We start from the raw sequence: 10,332 nt of genomic DNA, 5'->3' as shown, positions 1-10,332 counted from the left end.
GTATTGTCTCCCAGGTAGTGACAAAATGCACATATAACTAATATTTGTCCTGCATTATGCTTTTGTAATTGAAAAATAAAACATTAAAAAAAACCAAAACAATTATCAGAGACAGTAAAATTTTAATGAAAAAGGAAAACCGTGTAATTTATTGAGGAAATAAAAAGCATTTCACGAGAAGATTTTAAATATTTAACCCGGAATCCATTTTGCTGAACCTTGGATACCCTTCATTTGTAAACTGTGGAAATAAACAGTTACATTTTTTCTTAAAAGGAGGCATCTCAGATTAACCAGATTGTTCCACAAAAGTATCTTTATCTCAAATGCTAACTAGTTCAGACCCAGACAACTAATCTTTAGAAATTCAAAACTTGATGAGGAAAATCTCACTTTAGTCTTTAAAGTTTTTATATAAAACCAGAATTAAGTAAAGCAACCTCAACTGAAACAACTGAATTAAATTCTCTCAAAGTATGTTTTACTTACTAATATTTTGATTACAATGCAACTCCACAAGGGCATCCAGTGGGACTATTTGACAAAATAAATTTTTATCAGACTTTTGCAGTTCATTTTACACACACTCAAGTACGTTATCCCTTGCAGTCTATTTGCTTAAGAAGACTTAATACCTGAGTAAGCTTGACACAAGTGGGTAACCAATGTGTCTTATTAGAATGTGGTTGCATTGGACTTAATTTGAATTCACATCTTTGCCTAACAAAACAGATGATGAAGATGAAGAAGAAAAAACAGAAAGCAACCTTATTTAATGACTCTTCCTCAAGATTTTCAGTTTTCCTTACCTAAGTGGTACATTATAATGGTGGAATAACTCTGCCACTTTCATATAATCAACTGTATCTTCTTGGACAGGATCAACAAAAAGTACCTAAGAAGAGAAAACATATCATGCAGTCAACATTTATTCTTGAGGTGTGGTTTTTTTTTTTTTCCCACACATAAAATCTAAGATAAGAACATTAATTTCCAAAGGAGCTGTATGCCCCAACTGTTTTCAATTCTTAGAGCATTTATTGTAAGAAAGCATTAAGAGCAAAAATGAAAATAACTTCAGAATTAATGACTTTGGATCAAATGCTGAAAACAGGATTTAACCATTTACAGAACTTCAAACTAAGTGATGCTGCTTTTCTCATTTGAAAGACTCTGTGCCACTACTTTGTTTATATTAACGAACTTTATATTTATTTTAAAAAATATTATTTTTCTTTTAGTTCTTTTAACTGACTCTCTTCTCTTGTGAAAATGAAAGAAAACCAGATAGAATATATTGGCTTAAAACTTCAATTAAAAGACAGAGTTTTGGGAAAGGTGCTAGAGCACCTCTCCTATGAGTACAGGAAGACTTACAAGAAAAATGGACAGAGGCTTTTTACCAGTAGTAGCGACACTGTAGTGACAGAACAAGAGGTAAGTTCTGAACTAAAAGAGGGCAGATTTATACTGAATACGAAGAAATGAGGTGGTGAGGCACCAAAGGTGTCACAGGGGAACCGGTCGCCCAGAGAAGCTGTGGAGGGACCACCATTTAAACTGTTAAAGGACAGGTTGGATGAGGTCCTGAGCAACCTGGTCTTGTTGAAGATGTCACTGGTCACTGCAGGAGCCTGAACTAGATAAACTTTAATGGTCCTCTCTAACCCAAATCATTTTATGATTCCATAGTTCACGTAATTACCTTTTGTAATTTAAATTTTAATTTAAATCAGCAATAGCTGCTTCCTTAACTTACTAAGGGATACAGAATGCTATGTGCAAAGGAAAAATTAGGCTACAAGACATTCATAATTGGTATGCTTTAAAATGCAAATCTTTTTGTACCTCAGTTCACCATCTCTAAACCAAGGACAGTTCCCTCAGTAGTGCTCTATGAAGAAAATTCTTCGATATTACTGAATTATCTATGTGTAGATGGAAAGGAACACAAAAACTCCTGACTAAGCTGTGCCCAAATCCACTTCTGGAAATCAGACAATAACCACATATGACTCACTAGACAAAGCACTTTTCACTATTAGTAGCAGATCCACACAGAAAACAAATCTTAACAATAAATCCAGGATGCGTATTTTTTAATAAACTGTCTGTCCACGTATTAATAGATACATTATACAAAAATATTAAGTTCTCCAAACTTACCAAATTATGTAAATTGCGTCTAATCTGCTGCAGAACTCCAGGAAGTGTGGGTCTTAGCAGTTCCTGATAGCTTTCAGGCCACGTGCTATAGCTGTGATCTTGTTCTATGTTATTAATCCACTGAAACAAAAAATGCAGTCACTTAAAAAACACACTGAACACTGAGGAAAATATCTGGGCAAAAATAATAATATTTTAAAACGTGGAAAGACTGCAAAGAATAAAATGTCTTCCCTTTTTTTTTGAAATAGTTAACAGAAAGTTGCTTCTAAAATTCATCTTTTTTTTTTTCAAACTGTTTTCATTTGCAGTACACATGAAACTATTAATGGATGGAAAAGGAAAAAGGACAATTTGTACTAGGCATAAGGATGTGAATAAAATAATTTTTTCAAGTGGGAAACTACTTTCACAATACAAACGTCATAACAACGTATCACACAGATTTGTGTAACGCAGCATAACAACCTTGTAATCCAAATATAGTATTTATCTATAATGTGCAGTAACAGCAGTTTGGATATACCAAAATAACCAATCCATATGTGGTCAGTTTGTTCTTCTAGTCCTTTCTCTGCAAGCCTTGGCAAGCAGAAGAGTGAAATATGGCTCTTTCAGGTAAAAAAAAAAAAAATTAGTGCCTTTTCCACTAGTATTTAACCTTTGTAATGAAACCTGCATATATTTTGAAGAAGGGTAAAAAGCCCAGTCATTGGACAATTAGAAACAAAATATTTATGTGGTCCACAATTCACTTATCATACTTATAAACTACACTTAGAAATCTTGCATAATAGGAGGATACTACACAGTATTATATGGCTAGATCAATCGCTCTAAAGTCAATTTCTATTGCTGTAAGTGCGCAACTACTCTCAGATACATTTTTCTTTTCTTCTAAACAACCTACATCCTTAAGTTTTAATAATGTATAAGCTAGAGTGAATGACTCCTAAAATACATTGAAGGAATATCATCCTCAAAAATATTTTAAACTGCTTACCAATATATGGTCTTAGGACTAGTATTTCAATTAGACTATCGAAAAAGATAAACTATTTCATACATAGAATTATCAAATATGTAATATTTAAAGAAATAATTTCTATATTACTTACTACTATCGAAGAGTGACGAATATCTAGCGCATAACTGTTATCTGTAGGATGTATATGCAACCTCATAAATTTACTCAGGGTCTCCTCTTTGATTCCAAGTTCATGAAGGCCGTGCATCACTTTTCCTTCCAGTTTAAGAGTCTCTAAGATACTTTTTCAGGAAGATAAAATACATGTCTACACAGAACTCATCATTACATAAAAACTACTTTTCATACTAAAAATAATCCTCATATTAATAGTCTTAGAAATATACACATGGTCACACCTCTAAAGTTTTGCAGAAAACCCAGTGGGACTCTGGACCATCTGTCACAATCTGAAAGTTCAAATTTGGGAAGGAAACAAACCCTGAAGTACTCCACTGTAGAACACAGCCTGCAAGATTTTACAACTGTCTTCATTTCTATCCTACTTCATTTTGAGTATTCTCTATTCTTAAAGGTTTCTTCTAAAATATCATTAGCACTATCACTATCATTAAAAAACACCATTACAAAAAAAAGATGCAAGTGACTCCATCTCAAAACTCTGGCTGACAAAAAAAATAAGTACAAATTACAAGCACAAATACTAAGCCCAAGAAAGTTTAAGAATCTTTATGGAGAAGAAAATAAGACATTTTGAGTTAAAATTTGAAAATAAATAATAATAGATTGTGACAAATCAGTAGATTTACTAACAGTTTGCAGGCCACCACAGACAATTTTGAAGTAGTCCTGTTTGTTGTCATTGACAACAGAGAAGAATGCAAGGGAAAATCTTTGTGGTTTGAGTGCTTGCATAAAAGAGGCAAGTCACACCCAAAATAATTATACTATAATTGCACACACTAGAAAAGACTTCTTATACTAAAAAGCATAATGTCTTTGCATTAACAGAAGTTATCATAAAAGGTAGTCAGATAGAGACTCACAAGCATGCCAAAAGTAACCCAGGGTGTTGGATATCTAAATTTCATGCCTGCAATTTTTTCTTTTTAATTTTTAAGAAATAGGGATATGAAAACATTTAATTTACTGTAAAATGTGGTTTTTTTACAGCTATTGATTGAATTCTTTCCATTTCCAAATTAATTTTACATGGCAAGTTGTAAAATCTTAAGTGAATTAGAAAAAAATATTCCAAGAGAAAATGCTGTTTTCAACTACTTATGCAATGTTCACATTCAAAGCAAAACCACTGTAAACCAGTGCTTTCTCCTGGAGCATTTCCTGGCCCCCAGAATGCAACAGATGAGATTATCGACATGAGCACAACTTCTCCAGTACTATTAGTAATTCTGTAATCTTCAAACAAGATGTACCATCTTACCTAAAAGGATCATGAAAATCCAAGTCAATAGGAAGGCCATTTAGAAATAAATGTGCTTCTCCAGGTTGGATTCCAAGTGTTTCATGAAAATGCTAAAAAGTAAAAAGTACTGGTTACTTATTTAGGTATATGTCAACCATAAACATACATATATAAATACATACAAACACATACATCTATATATCTATATCACATATCTATAAAAATCCTTAAGAAATACTGCAAAATAGACACATAAATCTCTTCCACACAATTCCTTCTTTTATCTGAGTGTTGGAAAAAAATATTGACAACGAACTTTTTTGAGTGCTATTTAATACACTTTGAACATTCAAATACAAATGAAAGCAGCTGGTAATTCCCAAAAGAACCTACAGTGTCCCTACCTGTACAAGGCAGAGAAAAAGACACATTCTCAGTGTTTGCCAACACAAAGTGAAAATACACGTACAGAAATATGTCTTGTAAGTTTTTGAAAAATTCCACTTATCCATTCAGGAAAGGGAGAACATACATGCGTCCTGAAAGCAGCTTTTGCAATAGCACAATCTCTCAATTCCAAAAAAATGTGTAGTCACAATTGTTTTGGGGAATTAGGAAGAACAGAAAAGAAAGCTACAACCTCCTCTAATAAAGGGACCTTGAGAAAAATGCAGAGCAGAAAGGGATAGCAGAGCATATCTTTGCTTCGCAAGGAAGAAAAGAGATCCACAATAAACAAATACAACAGAAGCATTTAGGGAGTAAAGAATGTCTTATGGTTCTATTTCAGAGAGCTCTGAGGAACCATCCTGTTCAATCTCAGGTGGCTGTAGCAAGATCAATGACAGGAGCAACAGCAGCAGTGTATCCCAACTCAACCCATAAGGAGAAATGAGATTTCTGGATCTGTCTTAGTTCCCAACAAAGGAATGGAAATTAAAAAAATACGCAAAAAAAAAAATAAAAATTACCCATTTAGGTCCTACTTGCTAAATAAAGTAAGTGTGAGCAAACCATGCACTTTGAAGAAAAGCACTTTTAAGGAAGTAACTTGGGCTGCATATATTACTCCACTTATAAGCCTGTCACTGAGTAAATGAGAGAAAAAAATGAGAATACATTAAAAATGGTATTATTTCTTTAAAACAGTATGGTTACTTTCACGCACTCAAATGCAAATAAACTCAAAGCTAACTGGCTTGTGGCACTACAAGTGCAAACCCACATAAATGAGACAACAGTTTCCTTGAAGCTCCTTGTAATCCAACATGTGTGCATTATTGCTCATCATTTATTGAAAAGGTACCATATTTCTTGGTATATATAAATATTTCCACAACCCAAAGCAGAATGGAAATATGTAATGGTACCTAATACTAGGTTATGAAAGGCAGGGCTCTCTATGAAGGAAAACTGCACCTGTGATAGGTCTAACATAGAAAGAATGTTTATTGAAGTCCAATACCTGTCCTTGACCTTGAAAATCAACTTTTGAAATTTGCAAATTTCCTTTATTCTAAAGGTATAACCTGCACTTCATAGTCGTGCTTTCGTTGCTTTTTTGTATGCTTATTTACAAAAGTATAATGTAATTACTTACACTTGTTATAAAGTATCTAAATACATATATTCATACTGTGCTATAATGTGAAGAATACTGGGGACTTGGAATCACAGAATGGTTTGGGTTGGAAGGGACTTTGAAGATCATCTAGTTTCAATCCCCTTGCCATGGGGGGGGCCCCTTTCACTAGACCAGATTGCTCAAACCCTCATCCAACCCAGCCTTGAACACTTCAGGGGTGGGGCATCCACATTCTCTCTGGGCAGCTTTTTCCAGTGCCTCACCACCTTCGCAGTAAAGACTTTCTTACTTTCTTCCACATTTCTAACCTCAATTTCCCCTCTTTCAGTTTGACCCCATTACTCCCTGTCCTGTTGTCAGAGATCAGATTCGTATCTCACCGAGTAGCTTGACTGATGGGTCAAATAAGTCATGTTGTCTGTGTGGGGGAAGGGGGGAGGAGGAAGGGCTAGGCCTAGGCCTGCAGCCATCACGGCCAAGAGCACATGGCAGGGAAAGAGGTGTCGCTGGGTTGTCAGTCAACAAGGTCTGCCTGATGGCCCACCCACACCACACCACCTGGAGCCTTTGAGTGGCTGTGGCACCCCTCACTTTGGCTGGGGGGACAGTGAGGGGCAGTGAGTCAAAGGCCCCACCTAGAGGGAGTAGCCGCAATGGCCAGAGTCTATACACAGACACACACGAGGTCTCCATCTCACCTGTTGTCCTTGAAGCTGGCAAGATGTGACCTTCTTAGTAGTAACTATATTTCTCTCTCCTCTCTTTATTCTTTCTTCTCTTAATATCTCTTCCTTTAGTCTTGTGGGCAACTTAAAAACCTATTTTCTGTCTTTCACTTAATTTGTGGGTATTTCATTTAAGTTGTATGGAGTTTGTGGGTGCTGGGTGTAACAAAGGTCCCCTACTCCATAGCAATGCTTGCTAGTCCTAGTAATCTGCTGTAATGCTTTTGTGAGTTGCATTCTTTGTACTAGGTGTTAATAGTGAAATGCTTTTCCTTGGTTTGCATGTTATCTCTGTAAAAGGATTTTTGCCAAAGTGCCTATTTTCTCACCAAATTAAAAGAAATCTCTTAGAGAAGGGTGTGTAGGTTTTTCTCCAGACGTGAACTCAAAAGTCTCAAAAAACCAAAGGCATTGCAAGAATTTGTGTGAGCAAAATCTCTTAAAGCCTAAAATGAAAGTGTAACATCCAGTAAAGTTGGACTGGGGTGTAAAACCTGTCACTACAGTACCTGTCAACAAGTCCCTCTCTGGCTTCCCTGTAGGCCCCCCTTCAGACACTGGAAAGTTGCTGTGAGGTCTCCATGAAACCTTCTCTTCTCTGGGCTTAACAACCCCAAGTCTCTCACCCTGCCTTCACAGGGAAGGCGCTCGAGTCCCCTTAGCAACTTTGTGACCCTCCTCTGGACTCGCTCCAGCAGTTCCATGTCCTTATGCTAGGGACCCCAGACCTGTATACAGCACAGAATGTGGGGTCTCATGTGAGCAGAGGGGTAGAATCACTTTCCTTGACCTGCTGGCCATGTTTCTTCTCATGCAGTTCAGGATATGGTTGGCTTCCTGGGCCACAATCTGCAATTTGGGAGGATCTGCATCCCACTAATGCTAATAAATAACCAGACAGATCTTTTCTTTTAAAATGCAGTTAGTTATTATCATACACGAAAATTTTAGTAGGCACCTAAAAAGTGGATGTCAGAGGGCTTTCAAAAAAAAGGACTTTAAATTTATGGCAGTAAGTTTCCTGTAGTCAGATAAGAGAAGAAAAACCTGACAAGAGATAATTTGTTACTTTCCTAATTTATAAACCCCACTTTATTCCCAATCCTATACTCATGTAAATTACAGATCTTTTTCCTTTTTTTGTATGTCCCAGGACTTGGTACAGAAGAAGAAGGATTTCTATCTTCCTTACAACTAATTGGATTACTCCAGCCCAAGTGTTGGACTTTGTATTTATCTTTGTGAAATCCAATGCAAACATTAAAAACAAAAACCAACTAGAAGTAGTGGCTGGTGTCTGACATTTACATTTTTCCTACAACAGCTTCAATTATGTGCTCTCCCAAGGTCTCACTCTACATATCCCTTCTAAGCTGCCAAAATTCACAAATGCCTGACAAGACTAGGCACCCTTGCAGCAGGTCACACTTTGGATCATTTTACCTACACAGTTTGATCCTGAGACACAACCAACACAGGAAGAAAAGACAAACTGAAACAGGCAGGCACACAGCCATGAGCCTCCTCTGCACCAGCCAGTCCTAGGTATACCCGGAATTTTCCTGTACTTAACAAATCCAACTTAGTCTAAGGTTTAATAACAGCATTGTGCTATGAAGTGCTCTGACCACAGAGCAATCCCTCTCAATGCCACTGGATTCAAGCAGTGAACAGTAAATATAAAGATGATTGCAGTCTCCAGCAGTCTTACCAGTATCCTTCATGGCTCTTGCACAGATCTTGCGAGATCAGCTAGAACAGCCCTCTCACTGAAGCACCAAAATCAGCATTAAGGATATGAGATCTCTAATCACTATTGAAAGCTTACTGTCATAAGCCCAGACACTCATGTATATGCAGATACTGAGAAAGACTGTAACTGGCTGATGTAGGTCCTAAAAACACTAACTGAAATGAATGCAAGAATAATGAAAAAATTATCATTCACTGGGTATTGAAATGGGAGTTAAAAGTTTGTCAAATTCTTCAGTACTCCAGTAGGAAAAGATCTGAGCTGAATCACAGAATGTGTCAGGTTGGAAAGGACCACAGAGGGTTGCCTGGTCCAACATCCCTGCTCAAGCAGATTCATCCTAGAGCATGGCATAGGATTGCATCAAGACAGTTCTTGAGTATCTCCAGTGACGGAGACTCCACAATTTTTCTGGACAATCTGTTCCACTGCATGGCCACCCACATAGTAAAGAAATTCTTCATCATATTTAGATGGAACTTCCCATGCATCCGTTTCCTCTTGTCCTATTGCTTGGCACCATCAAGAAGAGCCTGGCTTCATCCTTTTGACACCCTCCCTTCAGAAACTTACAGACATTGATAAATCAGAGGTAAGATTCATGATACAGTTTTGATGTTAGGCATTTGACTGTTCAGAAGCGCATCCAATTTGCCATAAAAACATTGATGGATGGAGTATTTAGGCAGCCCATGCTAGAATTTAAGGTTGATAATAGTCATATAGTATTTTCTTGCTAAACTGTCAGCAAATTATTGCACTGGAAGTTGTGAGTTGTGTTTAATGAGGTTTAATTTTTTTCTTTTCTCTACAGCAGTTCTTCATCTATTTCTTGGTTAGGTATCAATTCATTACACCTAAATCATCACATGTCTTTCAACTTACAATATCTTTATTTCCTCCCGTTGCATTTCCTATTCAACTTTCATTATCTTGAGAGGGAATCATCCAGTTACACACAGCATGGGATCATATCTCTCCTGCTGCTAGATGGATGTACTGCAGTTCAAGAACTCACATTCCAATTTATTTTGCTCAAGCAGCAGTGTTCACGAAGTTTCCCTACTTTTATTCAACAGATTTCAGTTTTTAGATGTCAAAAGGTCTGCAAGCCTTTAGACTACATGAAGGACACAGTAGGAAATTTAAACTCAGTGTGATAGGTGTATAAAATCCTCTTAATGTAGTTAGTAGAAGCCATGGAATCATATGAGTGATTCAGCTGACCAACCACACAGATATCCAGTGTAATTTGTTTCAGGGCAAGATACCTTTGGACTGTAAAATACAGGTGAGGCAGAAGGGAATGGATGTCCCAGTGAACACATATGCCAGACCTGCATGGCTATCTCAGATAACCTGTAGCATTTCAAATGACACCAGAAGTTCAGGCTTAGGCAACTCAGCTGTGCCCCATAAAAGAAACACTGAGCAAGCTAAATTGTTTTTGATGTCCACTGACTACATCTTCATTGTCATAACATCTTATATATATATATATATATATATATATATATATATATATATATATACATACCTTTGCCTAAATGCATACTTCATTTCAATCCAATCTTAAGTTATTTTTCCTAATCCTTATACTTAGTAATTACCACTTTAACTCATGGTAGATCTTTACTTTTTTTTTTTTTTTTTTTTTTTTTTTTTTTTTTTTTTTTTTTTTTTTTTTTT

The 10,332-nt window shown here is 36.3% G+C and overlaps 1 protein-coding gene across 1 annotated transcript; it reads right to left on the bottom strand.

The window, feature by feature from the left end:
• Nucleotides 1-809: 809 nt before the first annotated feature.
• On the bottom strand, nt 810-6,845 carry LOC114072796 (UDP-glucose:glycoprotein glucosyltransferase 2-like; the record flags this gene model as incomplete). The annotated part of the gene is made up of 5 exons (XM_027910640.1): nt 6,546-6,845; nt 4,599-4,690; nt 3,285-3,435; nt 2,167-2,286; nt 810-895 (listed from the first exon to the last, which is right to left on the bottom strand). Coding segments are annotated over exons 1-5 (539 nt in total), but the record flags the coding sequence as incomplete, so codon positions are not given.
• Nucleotides 6,846-10,332: the final 3,487 nt, after the last annotated feature.

Source organism: Empidonax traillii, unplaced genomic scaffold (genome assembly GCF_003031625.1).
Source record: "Empidonax traillii isolate 1590-97213 ecotype Southwest subspecies unplaced genomic scaffold, ASM303162v1 scaffold4018:size10332, whole genome shotgun sequence".
Taxonomy (NCBI): Eukaryota; Metazoa; Chordata; class Aves; order Passeriformes; family Tyrannidae; genus Empidonax; species Empidonax traillii.
The sequence above is the reverse complement of the archived record's forward strand: the minus strand, read 5'-3'. Positions and strand labels throughout refer to the sequence as shown.